This window comes from Carcharhinus amblyrhynchos, unplaced genomic scaffold, assembly GCF_965287045.1.
Source record: "Carcharhinus amblyrhynchos unplaced genomic scaffold, sCarAmb.v2.hapA scaffold_50, whole genome shotgun sequence".
In the NCBI taxonomy this organism is placed as follows: domain Eukaryota; kingdom Metazoa; phylum Chordata; class Chondrichthyes; order Carcharhiniformes; family Carcharhinidae; genus Carcharhinus; species Carcharhinus amblyrhynchos.
Genome location: NW_027649791.1, coordinates 2,448,436 through 2,468,384, shown reverse-complemented (window position 1 = coordinate 2,468,384; position 19,949 = coordinate 2,448,436). Strand labels below are relative to the sequence as shown.

At 41.6% G+C, this 19,949-nt stretch overlaps 1 protein-coding gene across 1 annotated transcript in view; it reads left to right on the top strand.

Moving 5' to 3' along the window:
• snx9b (sorting nexin 9b) overlaps positions 1 to 19,949 on the top strand; it is a 173,818-nt gene that overhangs the window by 143,743 nt on the left and 10,126 nt on the right. Inside the window, exons 12-15 of the mRNA XM_080182268.1 lie at positions 5,424 to 5,501; positions 6,874 to 6,950; positions 7,468 to 7,557; positions 18,155 to 18,269. Of these exons, the coding sequence (XP_080038394.1) occupies positions 5,424 to 5,501; positions 6,874 to 6,950; positions 7,468 to 7,557; positions 18,155 to 18,269 (360 nt within the window). The remainder of the gene's footprint in view (positions 1 to 5,423; positions 5,502 to 6,873; positions 6,951 to 7,467; positions 7,558 to 18,154; positions 18,270 to 19,949) is intronic.

Sequence of the window (19,949 nt, the reverse complement as noted above, 5' to 3'; positions counted from 1 at the left end):
AAGGCATAGGCCTCATGCACGCCCAAAAAAGTGAAAACTCAAAAACGGCACAAAAACCCTGAGAGGTCAAAAAAAGATAGGAGGAGTTAAAAATGAGGTTCACAGTAAGCGAAGGAGAAAAGGTGCGAAACAGAAATCAATCAAATTAAGAAAAAAAAACAACTTCCAGTTAGAATGTGCTGCAAGGAGCAGACCTTAGGTGAAGTGGGCTTGAGAGAACAGGCTGAAAATCACCCCAAAAAAGTATTTTGCTAGAGGGCAGCTCAGAGAAAATAGGAGCGCCTCAAAAATTTTTTTTAGTGTAAAGGTGCATTGTGACATATTAAAGCTTGGGAGCTACTGCACATAAGTGTGACGAAACATCTGAATATTTAAACCATTTTCAAAAGGTTATCTAGATTATTCTTGCATGTATCAGCCCTTTATTTAAAGCCCTGAAACTTTGAATGCATGTTTTACTGATGAAAAAATTATTCAGGAGGTTAAGTGGGTGGGGTAGAGCTAAGAAATTAGTTCTCGTGGAACCAGTAGTTTGATGGGCCATTTTGCATGCAAGACAGCGTACATTTACACCCTAATATGTGGCACCACTAATGTCCTCGTGCTGTACTGAGGATTGTTGAACTGATTGATGTTATTTTGATAGAATGAGGCCATGCTAGATGCCAAAAGGATGGGGCTAACAAGAAAGTAAGTGAAGTTTCACAATCTTAATAATATAAAGGAAAAGTAATTAATTTGGTGTATATGTGCTCAATAAATTTGAAATAATTGAAAATTATTTCAATTTTCAGTAAGTACAAACCTCTTCCTCCTTTTAGGTTTGCTAGTAGCATATGCCATTGCTTGGGAGGATGAATAGCTTACACTTGGGACTTCTGATGGCACTGTTGTGCGCAGCTGGCAAACCAGACACGTTGTCTATAATCTATTTTATTGTTCAATCGGTAACATCTCATATCTATCTCCTGGGAGCAAACACACGGGGGAAAAATGCAATTCAAAGGGAGTATGAACAAAGCAGATTGAAAATAATGGAGCTACAACTGGAGATCAGTGCTACCCTTCAAAGAAGCATTAGATACCGACAATTGTTTTTCTTGCCTAGGTGACTGCTTTTGAATGCAACACACGTTTATTACTCACCTACCAGTTTTCTGTACAAAGCACAACTAATATCTATTGCTGCCTCTGACCCTCGCACACTTAGTAGTGTCAGAAGCCTTAGACCTTGAATGTAATTTGTTGTTTAATAGAGAAAGCTACATCAGACTTCAACAGATTTCATTGCACTGATTGACACTCAGTCTCTCTTGCACGATAAGATGGCACACACTTAGAGGTAACAGCAACTAACCAATTTGGGACAGGCACAGCTGTATGTCCACAGTCCCATGCTGGAGATGGTGATTGTCATCATTGCAGCAGCTGTCAGTGGGGCTGTAGCCAGTGGTGGGCCATACACATAGAAGATTATAGTGTATTTCAACCTAACTAACATCTTGCATCTCTTAATCTTTTTTATTCAAGCTGCTGATGATACCAGCGTGCACTTCTTGCTCAGCACCACCTCTGCATATCAACACAACCCTACCTATGTACCGTTCTACATTCAGTTACTCAAGAACATGCCTAGGTGGTAATGTGGGAGCAGTCTGACCAGGAGATTAAACAAACATAAACTTGCATTTACGGGCACCAGCTCTGATACTGGTACTGCAAGTGCTTAGAGAACAGCATAAAGCAAGATCTGCATGTGGTGAAGCGCTGGGCATGAGTGGCATGTAGCTGGACCGCTGGAAAAGATAGTCCGGGTGCATGCTTCATAGACAGTGAAGTTATGCACACATTCTGTTGCAGAGACTTCAAGAGGAGATCCATGTGCAGTGTACAGAAGAAAGCTCATGACTGCACGTTGAAATGCTTGGTGCACTGACTAACCATTCCCCAACCTGTTATCACTTGTAAGAAGCATAGTGAAGTCTTGCTCTTACTTAGTAAAGGACTTTTTGCAGAGCTTGGAGCCCAGCCTTTCCAATAGGAAAGTGGTGGCTTACTCTCAGGGAGCTTGACAGGGTAGATGCTGAGAAGTTGTTTCCTTGTGTGGGAGAATCTAGGACCAAATGGCATAATCCCTAAGTAATGGCTGCCCATTTATGACAGAGGTGAGGAAGAATTTCTTCACTCAGAGGGTAGCGAATCTGGAATACTTTGCTACAGAGAGCTGTAGAGGTTGGATTGTTCAAGGTTGAGAGAGACTGATTTTTAATCAATAAGCGAGTTGAGGCTTGTGGGGATAAGGTGGGAAACTGGAGTTCAGGATTATTGAATTGAGTGCCCGTAAAGGAATTCTGAGATTTTGATCCAACTACATTGAAGGAACGGTGATTATAGTTCCAAGTCAGGATGGCATGTGACTTGTATAGGAACTTGCAGGCAGTGTTGTTCCCATGCATCTGCTTCCCTTATCCTTCGAGGTGCTATAGGTTGTATGTTTAGAAAGTTCAGTTGAAGGAGCCTTTGGCAGGATGCTGCAGTGCATTGTGTCTACACATCTGCCACTATGCATCAGGGATGAAAGGAGTGAATGTTTATGGGAGTGGAAGTGGGCTGCTTTGACCGTGGTAGTGTTGATCTTTTTGAAGCCACACGTCCAGGAAAGTGGAATTTATTCTATCACACTCCTGATGTGTACTTTGGTGGTGAAAAGGCTTTGGGGAGTCAGGAGATGAGATACTCGCTGCAGAATTTCTAGACTCTGACATATTTTCGTAGCTGCAGTTTTTATATGGCTGGCCTAGTTTGGTTTCTGCTCAGTTAAACCCCAAGATGTTGATAGCAAGGATTCCGTGAGGTAATGCCATTGAAGTCCAGGGAAGATGGTTAAATTTGCACTTGTTGAAGTTGGACATTGCCTGGTATTCATGTTGCCCAAACATTACTTGCCACTTATCAGCCCCGGCTTTTGAATATTGTGCAGGTCTTGCTCTATTTGGACAAGGACAACTTTGGTATCTGAGGAGTCGTGAACAGTGCTGACCATTGTGCATTCGTTAGCAAACATCCCACTTCTGACATTATGACCACTGAAGCAGCTGAAGATCGCAGGGACCAGGACACTACCCTGAGCAATGATGCCCTGGGTCTAGAATGATTGGCTTTCAACAATCGTAGTTATTTTCTTCTATATGAAGCATGACTCCAACTAGTGGTACATCTTCCCCTAATTCCCATTGACCTCATGGGAAGCGGTTCCTAATTTTGCTAGGATCCTTGATGCCACGCTCAATCAAGTGGTATCCTCATAAATGCAGTCACTCTTAACTAACTTTTTTGAGTTTATCTCTTTTGTCCAAATTTAGACACAGGCTGTAATGAGGTCAGTGTTTGCGATTGTAACCAAACAAACTGGAGTTGAATGAACAATTCATAGAACATGGGTATACCAATTGCCATCGTTCCACCTCCCCTTTTGACCCACTCTTTCTGTCTTCCCCTGCTGCCCTCGCCCTTTTATTTTCCTTCCCACTGCCTTGCTCTTCCTGCTCCCAACCAACCTACCCACTCCCTTCCCCCCAATTTTCCCTTTTTTGCTCACTGCCCCCACTGCTGCTGCCCTGCTCCTTCACTACTACTCGCCACCAGCACTTCCAATCCACCAGTTTGCTGCCCCCATCCCTTCTCTTCGTCCTATCCCCACCCCGGCACTTGTAGCGACAGAAGTACAAAGTGCGATGTCGTGACCTCTATACCAGTGTATGTCTGTTTTACTTTTATAATTCTGTTTATCTCTTCTGTAGTCATCTGTCTCTTCACCTATATCTATTTCCAATTTTGCTGCTTGTTATTCATTTGTTCTTTTGCCATCCTCTGCTGCAAAACCAGCTACTGGAAGTTGAACGAGTGGCTTTGGATGGGATACTACTCGGCTGGGACTTCTACTCTACAGCTGCCTTTGATGTAAAATAAGGTTGGGTATTGAATCTTTGGGAGAATATGAGCACAATGCCATTTCCTGCCACTTTCTGTCATGAGTAGATGCTGTAGCGATCAGTCTGAACTGTCATTCCCTTCTGTCCAGATCAGAAGCAGAGATTTGCAATGTATTGGTGTGTCCTAAAGCCAATCTGCTATTTTTAATTTTAGAAATAAATATATTAAATAATGGATATGGTTTGCTCAAACTCCTGAAGTTAAATGTGAAAATATTGCCAGGTGTAAATTTTATTTTTACACTTTTTTTTGCAAGCTAACTTTTGGTATTTAGTAGCTGCTTCTATGCCTTAAATTAAATGCATTTGAATGAATCTCATTTCTCCTTAGGATTTGATTTGATTTACTATTATCACATGTATTAACATACAGTGAAAAATATTATTTCTTGCGCGCTATACAAAGCATACTGCTTATAGAGAAGGAGATGAAAGAGTGCAGAACATAGTGTTACGGTCATAGCTAGGATTTAGTGAAAGATCAACTTGATGCAAGGAAGAATGAAGAAGACTAGGATCACAACTTGATAGTGTATTACACAGATTACATTTATCTATGTCATATTCTATAGCAGCTGTTCTATAGTTGTTGATTGATGTACAATAATTATACTTAAGGTATAAAATTTAAGGTTGTAAGTTTTTCTGCATTTGTTTGTGTATCTGACCCAAATCCATTCTACAGTATCATTGAATCTATTTGGGGAAGATTTTCTAAATGGCAAGGGGCTAAGAACATTATTTGAGTAGAAAGATTGTGTGGCCTAAGTAAAGGAATCACTAAAAACTAGTTGGTAGATTAAGATGACGTGCTGGAAGTTATGTCACAAATATTTGGTTAGAGCCCATCCTGGAGCATTGCATTCAGTCTGAACAAGGCACCTCATGAAGGATATTTTGTTCTGGGAGGGGATGTAATGCAGATTCACTAGAATAATACTAAGTAGTTTAAATTGTGAGAAATATATGCTAGGTTTGTATTGTCTGAAGATTAAGGGGTGGTTTAATTGAGGTGTTTATAATGACCAAACCTTTCCTCTGGAGAAATCCAGACCAAGATGCCATAACTTTAAAATTAGAGTTAGACTGTTTAGAGGTGCCATTAGAAAGTACTTCTTCACACAAAGGATGGTGAAGTTTGGGACACACTTCCCCAAAAAGCTTTTGAGGCTGGATCAATTGAAAATTTCAAAACTGAATTTGATAGATTTTTGTTCGGTAAATCTACTCAAAGTTTGAAAGCAAATAGCTGCAGTTAAGATACAGATCCGCTATGATCTAACTGAATGGCTGAACAGGTTGAAGGAGCTGAATGACCTATTTCTGTTCCAGTGTTTTAGAGGGGCTGGAGACACTTGTGTACAATTGGTATTGACAACTTTAAAGGAATGAGGATGGTCTGTGCTGATCGTGTTTTTTTTTCTCTTAAAGCACTGCCTAAGGAATATCAGAAGATAGGAAAAGCTTTGCAAAACCTTTCACAGGTCTTTACAACTAGTGGTTATGAAGGTAATGTGTTGTTATTATTAATGTTTCAGGGTATTCTGTGTGCTCATTTGCTAGCTGCAGTCTAATAAGTGTTCAAAATGAAGATGATGGTAATCTATATGAAATAAAATGACCAATTTTTAAAACAGCTGACATAATTTTGTTCAGCCTTCTGAAATGGTTTAAAATTGTTTTCTTTTACATTCAACCTGCCCTTCCCTGTAGCTATATTTGGTTAATACTATTTCATATAATACTCCTTGACAATTGTTCTCCAAGCTAATGAGTGGAATTGGACAGTAGTTAGGACAGATGATTTAAATGATTTTTCTGTTAGTTCATACTGTATGTCTAAATAGGTTTTAATTTCCTTGATTTTCAGAATGTCTCTTATTTAATAGTGGATTGCTCTTTGACAGTTTCCAAGATATACATTACGTCTTGCCTTTGTATTGTCTCATATGGGCTTTCTATAGAATCCCTATAGTGCAGAAAAAAGCCATTCAGCCCATCAAGTCTGCACCAACTCTCTGCATCCCATCAAGGTCCTCCCCTTGTAACCCTGCCCACCTAACATAGACTTCTTTGGATTCTAAGGGGCAACATATTTGAAGTAGATAGATGTGTCACAGTCATGAAACTTAATCACAAAAGTGATCTTGTTAACATATGTATAGAAATTACAGTAATCCTTTTATAGATACCATTTCTGGCTGTTGATTTTTAAAATTACAAAGTCAGATTTTGAGGGGGAAAAATCTATTTTTAAAATAAAATCATAGCTAAGCATTTTGATAGCTAAGTGTGGTAACTTGACAAAGGTAGAAATTTGGAAAAAGTAGTGTTTTGATGCTTAATTTTCCTTACTTACAAAAATATAAAATTAACATTTCAACAAGAACACAGAACTCAGCAGTATCTTTGCACAGGTCTCTTGTGGCAACAATAATAACCCATGTAAGCCCAAACGACTGATATTGTCATTCATGTATGCTCGCACTTACTAGAGACATCAGTATGCACAGTCAAATTGGAAGTTGCTCATTTTGCCCACGATAACACTCTATAACGCTAAGCATAGATGAATAATTGATATCTCTAATCTCATTGCAGGATACAGTAAATCTCTCAAATTGCACAGAAAAAGATTCAAACAGTTGCAAACCATTTATTTAAACCTGCTGCAATTACAGGCACAGGAGTCATTATTATAATGTTTTAATCATGCCAGTATAGCTGTTAAACTTAAAGCATATGCATTTACTCTATCAGGCCTTTGTACCATCAGAGAATTGTCATCTTGTAGAGAATTTATTTCGTAATAAAGTCTATCTGTCATAATATTTGTAATATAATCAGCTAAAAGATTCTCAATCAGTGATTTGCGTTTCAGGTGAATCCATTTTGACAGACCCTTTAACTGAAGCAGGAAAGACATATGAAGAAATTGCTAACCTCTTTGCAGAACAGGTGCCAAGATATATTTAATTTGGTCGCTGTATTGAAAATGTAAAATTGCTTTGTAACATTTCTAATAATGGACTGTAAACTGTGATATTAAAACTCAACAAGGGGAAAAGGTGGGGGGGAAGAAAAATTGGTAGTGTGTACAGTGCTTAGGACAGTTGCGTCAAACTCTCGCTTTACTGCGTGAATTGTGGTTGTGAAGCTTATTTGTACTGAAAAAGGAATGAATGGTAGAAGATTCGTTCAACTTTGCAATTTGTATGTATGCTGCTTTGCTGATACATTGGAAATACTGCTTTGAAACAAGATCCTGTCTCGGGAAGCAACTTGTCTCTTACCTTCTGTGCATGGCACAGAAAGATCAGGGAAGAAAAAATGCTTGAAAATATAAGTTGTCTTTAGAAAAATTAGGTGCAACGTGTCTTTTTAACATTGTTCTTTATCACATTACAGTAATGGAACTTAAAATGATGAAAACTGAGTTATGTAACAATGTCATATAAAATTGTGTTTTCAACAGCCCAAAAAAGACCTGCATTATCTGATGGAAACCAACCAAGAGTACAAAGGATTACTAGGATGTTTCCCTGATATCATTGGTGTCCACAAGGTAAAAAAAATTCATGTGAATCAAAATGTTCCATTACAGATTTTATTATCTTTAATTTGATAGCAATAAAAACCAAAGATAAATAAAACTAATCTAAAGCAAAATTCAGCTTATTTGAAAATGTTTGTGCAAAAGATCTGAAAGCTATCCAGATGATTTATGTGCTGTGGGTTGTTACTGTCCAAACTAATTCACATAGGATCACTCAGCTGATAGAGGAGACCAAAGATGTATAGATAGCAGGAAAACAGAATAAATGCTTATCATTGTGGGTTGGATTGAATCCAGATTTCAAAGGTATTAGATTAATGTGCTCTTTCTCTTGCACAATTTTTTTAAACTGGCATATGAATGGATCATTAATTTATAATGATGCATAGATTAAACATGTATACTTCAGAGCAGAGACTATATGCGGATCCACAAGAGATGGGTGAGATCCTAAATGAATATTTCTCATCAGTATTTTCTGTTGAGAAAAGCATAGATGTTGTTAGGGAACTTGGGGAAATAGATAGTGATGCCTTGAGGGGTGTACATATTACAGAGGAAGTGGTGCTGGAAGTCTTAAAGTGCATCAAGGTAGATAAATCCCCGAGGCCTGATGAAGTACATTCCAGAACATTGTGGGGGGCTAGGGAGGAAATTGCGGGTCCCCTAGCTGAGATATTTGAATCATCGGTAGTCACAGGTGAGGTGCCTGAAGATTGGAGAGTGGCAAATGTTGTGTCTTTGTTTAAGGAGGGCTGCAGGGAAAAGCCTAGGAACTATAAACCAGTGAGCCTCATATCTGCAGTGGGTAAATCATTGGATGGTATTTTGAGAGACAGGATCTACAGGCATATAGAGATGCAAGGACTGATTAGGGACAGTCAGCATGGCTTTGTGAGTGGAAAATCATGTCTCACAAATTTAATTGAGTTTTTTGAAGGGGTGGCCAAGAAGGTAGATGAAGACAATGCAGCTGATGTTGTCTACATGGACTTTAGCAAGGCTTTTGACAAGGTAGGTTGTTGCATAAAGTTAAATCTCACGGTACCTAAATGACAGAGGCCAGAGGATGGTTGTAGAGAGTTGTTTTTTAAACTGGAGGCCTGTGACCAGTGGTGTGCCTCACTGTTATTTGTCATTTATATTAATGATTTGGATGAGAATATAAGGGGCGTGGTTAGTAAGTTTGCAGATGACACCAAGATTGGCATAGTGGACAGAGAAGAAAGTTATTCCCAATTGCAACAGGATCTTGGTCAGTTGGGCCAGTGGGCTGACGAATGGCAGATGGAATTTAATTTAGACAAATGCGAGGTGATGCATTTTGGTAGATTGAACCAGGGCAGGATTTAGTCAATGGTAGGGCACTGAGGAGAGTTACAGAACAAAGAGATCTAGAGGTACATGTTCATAGCTCCTTGAAAGTAGAGTCACAGGTGGACAGAGTGGTGAAGAAGGCATTCAGCATGCTTGATTTCATTGGTCAGAACATTGAATACAGGAGTTGGAGTGTCTTGTTGATGTTGTACAAGACATTGGTATGGCCACACTTGGAATACTATGTGCAATTATGATCTCCCTATTATAGAAAGGATATTATTAAACTAGAAAGAGTGCAGAAAAGATTTAGAATCATAGAACCCTACCCTTCGACCCATCGAGTCTGCACTGACCACAATTCCACCCAGGCCCTACCCCCATATCCCTACATATTTTTCCCATTAATCCCTCTAACATAAGCATCCTAGTACACTAAATTTTTACATGGCCAATCAACCTAACCAGCATATCTTTGGACTATGGGAGGAAACTGGAGCACCCGGAGGAAACCCACGCAGACATGAGGAGAATGTGCAGACTCCACACAGACAGTGACCTGAGCCAGGTATCGAACCCAGGTCTCTGGAGCTGTGAAGCAGCAGTGCTTACCACTGTGCTACCGTGTCGCCCGACTAGGATGCTACTGGGATTTGATGGATTGAGTTAAAGGGAGAGGTTGGATAGACTGGGACTTTTTCCTTTGGAGCATTGGAAGCTGAGGAGTGACCTTATAAGGGTCTATAAAATAATGAGGGGCGTACGCAAGGTAGATAGTCAGTATCTTTTCCCAAAGGTAGGGGAGTCTAAAACTAGAGGGCATAGGTTTAAGGTGAGAGGGGAGAGATTCAAAAATGTCCAGAGGGGCAATTTTTTCACACAGAGGGTGGTGAGTGTCTGGAACAAGCTGCCAGAGGTAGAAGTAGAGCCAGGTACAATTTCATCTTTTAAAAAAAACTAGCATTTTATATAGTTTCAACATTACATCCTGATTTTGTATTCAATACCTCACCCAGTAAAGAAAAGCATTCCATATGCTTCCTTGACCACCTTTGTCCATCTGTCCTCCACCTTTGGAGACCTGTGGATATGCACTTCAAGGTCTCTCACTTCCTCAACCCCTTTCAATATCTTCCCATTTATTGAATATTCCCTTGAAATACAAGTACCAGGCAATGACCATTTCCAATATAACCATCTCCCTCTCGCATTCGGTGGGATTGATTTCGCTGAATCTCCCACTATCAACATCTTTGAGGGTGTACAGAGGGGATTCACCTGGATGTTGCCTGGGATGGAGAGCTTGAGCAATAAGGAGAGAATAGATAGGCTTGGATTGTTTTCTTCAGAGCGGAGAAACCCAAAGGGAGGACATGAGGCACATGGAGCACTCCAGAATTATAGGGAGGGGATAGCTTGATCTTGGGATTGGACATAGCTCAGCATAACATTGAGGGCCAAAGAGCCTCTACTGTGCTGTAATGTTTATGAAAAAGCATTTAGATAGTTACATTGGTACGATGGGTATAGAGGAATATGGGCCAAGTGCGGGCAGTTGGGATTAGTTTAGAGTTTAAAAAAAAATGGCGGCATGGACAAGTAAACCTCTATGATTCTATGACAAGAATTTCCCACCAGGAGTGGGAATTGGAGACCGGAACTGTTTCCGGTTCCTGAATCTCCTCCAGGAGTATGGGTGAAGCAGTAACTTGTGATTTTTGTGGGATGCCCCCTTAATTGGCCTGGAGTCAGGTTTATGATCTAAGTAAGGGAGGCAACATTTGAAGTATTGGGGGGGGGGGGGGGCGCGGGTGGCGGTGGACATTCAGAGACTTCTAATTTGGATGTCAATGGGCTGCATTAGAAGGCATGTATGAGAGAAGGTGCTTCAATGTAGAGGTGCCTTCTCACCAACACTTTAAATTCTCTAAAAATAGATTTTGCAACTGTATCGCCATTCTGGGGGAGGAGGTGATGATCATAGGGGAGAGATTGACCCTCTACAGGGTAACCTGGGGCTGCTGCACCAAACAGGGAAGAGAGGGTCACTTAGCCTGCCAGAGCAGTTTCCCCCACATTGCTGTCAGGAGGCTATCTGAAGACATCTAGACCAGCCCCAGTGCCTGTGGGAACTTGGAGGCTGATGGAAAATCCTTTTTGACCCAATTGACACGTGTAGCACATCCCTTCTCCAACTCTCCAATATCCCTCTGCAAAATTGTCCCCAAGGCGGGATGAAGCCAGGGAATCAGTTTGCTAGCCAGTGGAACTTTTCTTTTTAGCTGCTGCTGGTCTTCTATCCCAGTCCAGCAGGGGCTGCAAATCTAGCCCATAGTTTCAGATTCACCAATCTCGGTACGTGGAAGAACAATTCATTCTAAAAACATTAGTTCCTGGAATACACAATTACAGAGATAATGGGGAAACAGCTACAAATCATTAATTTAACCACAGTTAGTAAATGACAGATTTCCTTTTCCTGCCTCATTTTAACCCCCATACCTGTAAAGTTCTGCACTATGATGATTTCAAAGTTCGTAATGTAGTAGAGAACTAAGTCAAATATAGAATGTACAGAAATATCTAAAAAGAGGGGGAAAAAAAGGGCAATGAGTGAGTGTGTGAAATTAGATTTGTGGCTAAAATAAAGGGGAACCCAAAAATGCATGATTAGTAAAAGGATGCTGAAAGGTGGGGAGAGGCTGATTTGATCATCCTATAGAGCCAGTGGACATGGCTGAGGTACTGAAGTATGTACTTTGTATCTGTCTTCACTAGAAATGGGGATTCTGCTAATGTAGATTTGAACAGGGGGCAGTAGATGGGATAAAAATAAACAAGAAGAAATCTTAGAATTAATTACTTAGAAGTAATCGAAGTAGAAGTGGTTAGTACTGCTGCCTCACAGCTCCACGGACCTGGGTTCGATTCCTGGCTTGGGTCACTGTCTGTGTGTGGAGTCTGCATGTTCTCCCTGTGTCTGCGTGGGTTTCCTCCCGGCGCTCTGCTCTCCTCTCACACTCCAAAATTTAGCATTGGCATGCTAAATTGCTGCTTCGTGTCTCAGGATGCATAGGTTAGCAGTGTAAGTATGTGGGGTTTACGGGGATGAGGCCTAGATGGAATTGTTGTTGGGCAGACTCGATGGGCCAAATGGCCTCCTTCTGCACTGTGGGGTTTCTACAATATCCGTCCAATATTATTAAGTTCTATGAAATGTCGCTCAGTCTAGGCAAGATGAGTATTAGGTTTATGAAGAAGTAAGGTTAGAAATTACAAAGGCACTGGCCACAATCCTTTTCAAATAAAGAAACAATGGCAGAAGATTATAAATGTACACCAGCTTCAAAAAAGACAGAGATAAATGTGGCAATTACAGGACATATTGCAGACAATAATCAAGGCAACACTTAAACTATAGAATCCCAACAGTGTAGAAAAGGGCCATCCAGCCCATCTAGTCTGCAATGACTCTCAAAGAGCATCCCACCCCTCTACTTTAACCCCATAAACTCAAGCAAGTACTATGGCTAAACCACCTAACTTACACAATCTTTCGATAGTAAGAGGTAATTTAGCATGGCCAATCCACCTAACCTGCACATCTTTGGAGTGTGGGAGGAAAACGGAGCACCCGGAGGAAACCCAGTGCTAACTGCTGTGCCATCGTGTTGCCCTTGATTGTTACTTAGGTAAACATGGATAACCAATAATGCATAAATTTGTTAAAAGTAAATTGAGTGCAGTAGACGTATGTTCAAAAGGTGTTTGATAAAGTGAAACAAAAATAGGATGAGATTATTATTTGAATAGGTGGAAACTCAGTGAGACCTTGGTATCCTCATGCATCAGTTGCTGAAAGTAAGCATGCAGGCACAGCAGGCAATAAAGAAGTCTAATGGTATGTTGACCTTAATAGCAAAAGGATTTGAGTGTAGGAATAGGGATGCTTTACTGCAATTGTATAAAGTGTTGGTGAGGCCACACCTGGAGTACTGTGTGCAGTTTTGGTATCCTTTATCTGTGGAAGGATATTCTTGCTGTAGAGGGAGTACAGTGAAGGTTTACCAGGCTGACTCCTGGGATGGCTGGACTAAGTCAGATTCGATTTATATTAATTGGAGATCTCATAGAAGCATATAAAATTATGGTAGGATTAGACAGGGTAATTTCAGAAACAATGTTCCCAATGGTGGGGGAATCCAGAGTTAGGAGTCATAGTTTGAGGGTAACCTTTTACGACTGAGGTGAGGAGAGATTTCTTCACCTAGAGAGTGGTGAACGTGTGGAATTTACTACCACAAAGTTCCTGAGACCAAAACGTTGTGTAATTGAGTGGATTGGCATGGTGGCACACTGATTAGCACTGCTGCCTCTCAGACCCAGGGACATGGTTTCAATTCCAGCTTTGGCTCACTGTGTGGAGTTTGCGTGTTCTCCCTGTGTCTGCATGGGTTTCCTCCCACAGTCCAAAGATGTGTGTGTTGATTGGCTATGCTAAATTTCCCCTTAGTGTCAGGGGATTAGCAATGTAAATACGTAAGGTTATGGGGATAGGGCCTGGGTGGGATTTGGTTGTCATGATGTGGAGATGCTGGCGTTGGATTGGGGTAAACACAGTAAGAAGTGTTACAACACCAGGTTAAAGTCCAACAGGTTTATTTGGTAGCAAATGTCACTTGCTCCTTCGTCAGGTGAGTGGAAGAAGCCTTCACAGGGCATATTAAGGCACAAACTCAATTTACAGAATAATGATTGAAATGCGAGTCTTTACAGCTAATCAAGTCTTTAAAGGTGCAGATAATGTGAGTGGAGAGAGCATTAAGCACACGTTAAAGAGATGTGTTATGTCTCCAGACAGGACAGTTAGTGAGATTTTGCAAGTCATGGGGGTTACAGATAGTGTGACATGAACCCAAGATCCCAGTTGAGGCCATCCTCATGTGTGGAACTTGGCTATCGGTCTTTGCTCAGTGACTCTGCATTGTCGTGTATCATGAAGGCGGCGTTGGGGAACACTTACCGGAAGATCAGCGGCTGAATGCTCGTGACCGCTGAAATGTTCCCCAACAGGAAGAGAACAGTCTTGCATGGTGACTGTCGAGCGATGGTCATTCTTCCATTGTTGTAGAGTCTGCATGGTCTCCCCGGTGTATCATAGCTTGGAATATCCTTTCCTGCAACGTATCAGGTAGACAAAATTGGCCGAGTTGCATGAGTATGTACCGTGTACCTGGTGGATGGTGTTCTCACGTGATGTGATGGCATCGGTGTCGATGATCCGGCACGTCTTGCAGAGGTTGGTGTGGTGGGGTTGTGTGGTTGTCATGGTCACTGTTCTCCTGAAAGCTAGGTAATTTGCTGCGGATAACGATCTGTTTGAGGTTGTGCGGTTGTTTGAAGGCAGGAAGTAGGGGTATGGGGATGGCCTTGGCGAGATGTTCGTCTTCAATGACATGTTGAAGGCTCTGGAGGAGATGTCGTAGCTTCTCTGCTCTGGGGAAGTACTGGACGACAAGGGGTACTCTGTCCACTGTGTCCCATGGTTGTCTTCTGAGGAGGTTGGTGCGGTTTTTCGCTATGGTGCCTCGGAACTTACATTGTCTGTACATTTTAAGACTTGATTAGCTGTAAAAACCCGCATTTCAATCATTATTCTGCAAATTGAGTTCACGCCTTTATATGCCCTGTTTGTGAAAAGATCTCCCACGCATAAGAACATAAGAACATAAGAAATAGGAGCAGGAGTAGGCCATCTAGCCCTTCGAGCCTGCCCCGCCATTCAATAAGATCATGGCTGATCTGTTGTGGCTCAGTTCCACTTTCCCGCCCTCTCCCCATAACCCTTAATCCCCTCTCTTATCAAAAACCCATCAACCCGCTTCTTAAAAATATTTAGCGAGGCAGCCTCCACCACTTCAACGGGCAGAGAATTCCAGAGATTCACCACCCTTTGAGTGAAGAAGTTCCTCCTCAACTCCGTTCTAAACCGCCTCCCCTTTATCTTGAGGCTGTACTGTCTTTTTTGAGCGGGAAGAGTCTCTCCACCTCTATCCTATCCATCCCATTCATCATCTTATACGTCTCAATGAGATCTCCCCTCATTCTTCTAAACTCTAGCGAGTACAAGCCTAGTTTATTCAGCCTCTCCTCATAGCTCAACCCCCTCAACTCTGGTATCAGCCTAGTAAACCTCCTCTGCACTCCCTCCAGGGCCAAAATATCCTTGCACAGGTGCGGCGCCCAAAACTGCACACAGTACTCCAGCTGCGGCCTCACCAATGCCCTATACAGCTGCAGCAAGACCTCCCTACTTTTATATTCAATCCCCCTCGCTATGAAGGCCAGCATCCCATTCGCCTTCCTGACCACCTGCTGCACCTGCAAGCTGGGTTTTTGCGACTCATGCACAAGGACCCCGAGGACCCTCTGCACCGTCGCCTGCTGCAGTTTTTCGCCACGTAAGTAATAGTCCTTCCTACCATTCTTCCTACCAAAGTGGACCACCTCACACTTGCCAACATTAAATTCCATTTGCCATTTCCTGGCCCATTCGCCCAGCCTATCTAGATCCTTCTGCAGACTCTCCACACCCTCCGCACAATTTGCCTTTCCCCCAATCTTGGTGTCATCAGCAAATTTCGACACCCTGCACTCGGTTCCCTCCTCCAGATCATCTATATAAATGGTAAATAGCTGAGGCCCCAGCACCGACCCCTGGGGCACCCCACTAGTCACCAACCGCCAATCCGAATAGCACCCATTAACCCCCACTCTCTGCCTCCTATTTGACAACCAATCCTCTATCCACGCTAACACCCTACCCCCAACTCCATGTCCCCTGACCTTCTGCAATAACCTCTTGTGAGGTACCTTGTCAAACGCCTTCTGAAAACCCAGAAAGACCACATCCACCGGCTCTCCTCTATCCACTGCCCTAGACACATCCTCATAGAACTCCAGTAAATTTGTCAGACACGACTTCCCTTTAATGAAACCGTGTTGCGTCCGCCCTATCAAGCAATTCCCTTCAAGATGCACCTGACGAAGGAGCAGCACTCCGAAAACTAGTAGGGTTTGCCACCAAATAAACCTGTTGGACTTTAAGCTGGTGTTGTAAGACTTCTTACTGGGATTTGGTTGGTGCAGACTCTGGGCTGAATGGCCTCCTTCGGCACTGTAGAGATTCTGTGAATTAGATATAGCTCTTAGGGTTAAAGGGATCGACAGATATGGGGGGCAGGTGGGATCAGGATACTAAATTTGATGATCAGTAATGATATTGAATGGTGGAGCAGGCTCGAAGGGCCATATGGCTTACTCCTGCTTCTAGATTCTATGTTTCTATGAATAATAGGTTTGTTAGCAAAATTGCTTGAAGGGTGAGTAGCCATTTGGATACAAAATTGACCAAATAGTAGATAGGGAGTAACTGAATATTTTTAAGACTGGCGCCAGGGTTTGTGGTGGGATCACTGCTTCCTCTAATATTTATTAATGACTAGGATTCCCATGTACAGGTCATAATTTTGAAGTTTGCAAGTGACACGAAACTTTGAAATATAGTTGTCACTGGAGAGGATAGCAATACGCTTCAGGACGCACACTGGTTAAATGGGCAGACATGTGCGAGATTAAATCTACTTGCTAGCAAGCGTGAAATGATTCATTTAGATAGGAAGAATGAGAGGTGGGAGGGCCAAATAAACTAAATAGTACATTTTTAAAGGAGGTGCAGGCAAACAGACCTTGGGCTCTTCATACATAATTCTTGAAGGTGTATGGGATGCTTATTTTTTTAAATAGAGGCATAAAGGACAAAAGCAAGGAAGTTACACTTTATAAGATTCTGCTGAGGCTGTTAACTGCAGTTCTAGACAGTAACAGTACCAACAGGAAGGAAGTTAACATGAAAGCTATGTGGCTGGCAGAAAGACAGACAAAGAAGCTATTCTTTAAAGTTTACTCTTGTAAAGCGGCCCAAAAGTTGCGCCCATCATATCCATACCTACCAGACCATAGAACTATCTATAACTCTCAATCACATTAAATCCCATGTACTCACCCAGAAGTCTTTTAAAAGACCCCAGCGAGTTTGCCTCTACCACCACCGACAGCAGCCGATTCCACTCACTCACCACCCTCTGAGTGAAAAACTTACCCCTGACATCTCCTCTGTACCTGCTCCCTTGCACCTTTAAACCTGTGTCCTCTCGTAGCAACCATTTCAGCCCTGGGAAATAGCCTCCGAGAATCCACCCGATCTATACCTCTCAACATTTTATAAACCTCTATCAGGTCGCCTCTCAACCTTTGTCTCTCCAGGGAGAAGAGCCCTAGCTCCCTCAACCTATCTTCATAAGGCATGCCTTCCCGGCAACATCCTTGTAAATCTCCTTTGCACCTCTCAGTAGCTTCCACATCCTTCTTGTAGTGAGGCGACCAGAACTGCACACAGTACTCCAAGTATTGTGAGATGAGCAAATCTTTCGCAGGAAGAGGTTTTTTGGGAGAGTTTGGCAGAAAAGGAGACAGGACCAAGTTGACTAAAATAATTTAAACCCTAGAAGACTATGTGAATTGCTAAAAAGCTGATTATTTGCTCAGAAATGACCAAACCATTAATCAGTTGGAAAGGAACCTTGCAAAGCCACACCATCAGGACTGTTGTGACCAGAGAGGAGAGGATACATAAAAGTGCACCATGCTGAAGATAATTGAACTTGTGAAACTGAGGTTGTTTATGGTTTTCCCCACAGGGAATGAGTTGATGGGTCCATATAGTTGAACCTGTGACCAAACCAGCTTGGTTGTTGTGTTCAATATAGCAGTCTTAATTACAAGAAATGTAAATATGTGAAACAACATAATGAATTCTTGTTGCATACCTTGGTTTCTGCTACAGTATTCATCTACTGATAGTGACAGCCAATGATGGAAGTAAAGTGCAGCCTATTTAAACTTGCCTCCTGCCTATTTAGTTTTATTCAATGAGTAACTGGAATTGAATGGAAAAGAAACTTGAGGGCCTTAAGTATTATGAATATAATATTGTGGGTCTTTATAGGACATATAGCTACACAATTTTTTAAATGTGATTTTAGTTTTAATGTACCTTTTTTGTATAGTGATCCTATATTCATAATCTGAGAATGTAAAATTTTAATCTCACTGGAACTCTGAAAGAATATTTTTAGGTTTGAAGAGAAATTATGTTCTTGATATTTTTAATAGTTTTCATTGATCATGTTGTGGGTTTATGTATTGTACCATTACTTTATAATAATAGGGAGCTATAGAGAAAGCGAAAGAAGGTGATAAATTGGTTGCTTTAAATAAAGTAACACCACAGGAAAAGAACACCATGGTGAATCGAATCGGAACAATGTCCTACGCGTTCCAAGGTAGGCATAAATAACATTTAAAAAATGACTTTGTCTACTTTGATTTCAAAAAAGCATATATGAATTTATTCTTTCATGTGGGGAAATAGAACAATTTGGAAGAACGGTTAACCGTATGACAGCTGCTTCATAGCGATATTGGTGGAAATTTGGGAGCTACCCACATATTTGGTCACTGTTAGGTTTCCCAACTCTGCTTGGAGGCATTTTTAGACATTTGATCACATGTCATTCTGACCCCATGCCCTCTAGAGCTGAGTAATGTTCCTTGTAGTTTCACATTATTGCACCAAAAGAGCTAGGAGGACACTGATGGGTAGATGAAGGGAAACTGAGGTAGGGGTTGGGAGAAAACTGAAGATCGTGGATTGAGTTTCAGAAGGGAAATCAAAGGAACTTTTATTTATTTCAGTACTAATGATAAATCATTGAAATTATACTGATGTCTTAATAACAGTAATAGTAAAATGGGGTAACATACAGAGTTACCAACAGTAATAAAATGTACCACTATATTTAACTTTATTAGTTAGGATGTTTGTACATATCCTATCTGTGATAAATAGCAACAGTCACTAACCGTAACCCTGAATCCCCCTACACTGTCCAAAGTATAGTCAGGCTCCACAGTCAAACATTTTTAATGGCCCTCCTCCCTCCTCCCTCCTCCCTCTCTTCTTCTCTCCCCCCCCCCCCCCCGTCTTGTTCTGATTTGTGAGAAAGTGACGTCTCTGAACTTAGAACCTCATTCGGAACAAATCTTGATTTGCATAAGTCAGTTAAAACCGAAAAATGTATTTGTGGTTCTAGACACAGTGCATGTTGCCCTAGACTCAGCACAGGACTAACCATTCTAAGTCACTTCCTAACCTTGGATTCTATGAAGAAAATATTCAATCAAATTGTAGAAGTTACAGCACATAAGACCAACATTCATTCACCTATACTGCATTCTCTTGTGTAACATTATCCACTCCACCCCATAACCGTTTTATTTTCCTCCTTTTCAAACTGATATCCTATTCCATTTGAAGTGAAATTTGTCTTCACCTTAATCACCACTGAAGGAAAATTTTCCATGTTGCCATAGTTCACTATCCAAAGACTTTATTCCTCCCTTCTCCTTTGTTCTTTCTAGTGAGAATCTTTATTTTCCAGTCACTAGTTCATCAAATCACCCACAATAAGGTTCTGAAGTTTCACTCAACCTTTTGGTGGCTGCTCCCCTCTACTGCAGACACTTGCCACTTTGCTGCCGCTCCTGACTCTGAGAAATGTTGGTTCCCATGTCCAACCCATTACCTGTCTCTCTTGCTTGAACTCCATTTCAGAACACAGTACCCCTTTCTTTCTGTAAACTCTGGTCCTTGGTCTCTATTGTTCCCCCGGTTCCCAATTTCAACTCACATGCTGCCATTCCTCTCTCTCCCCTTGTTAGCCAACTCCTCCCCTTCAGCTTCTCCTATTTCCTGGAGCTCTTGAGTTCAGAGATTCCTGAATGGATTCCCGAACCTCCTAATCCACAATTCGGAGGTCTTTCTCCAGCTCCCTGCCCACAACACAGTATAAAGTTCTGGCTCCCTGCACTGGTGGTCAAGTATATCACTTGAGCCGTACGCTTTAACTGTGACCATGTGAGGGATGGAGAGAGGTAGGAGGGTGGAATTGCCACCGCACTGT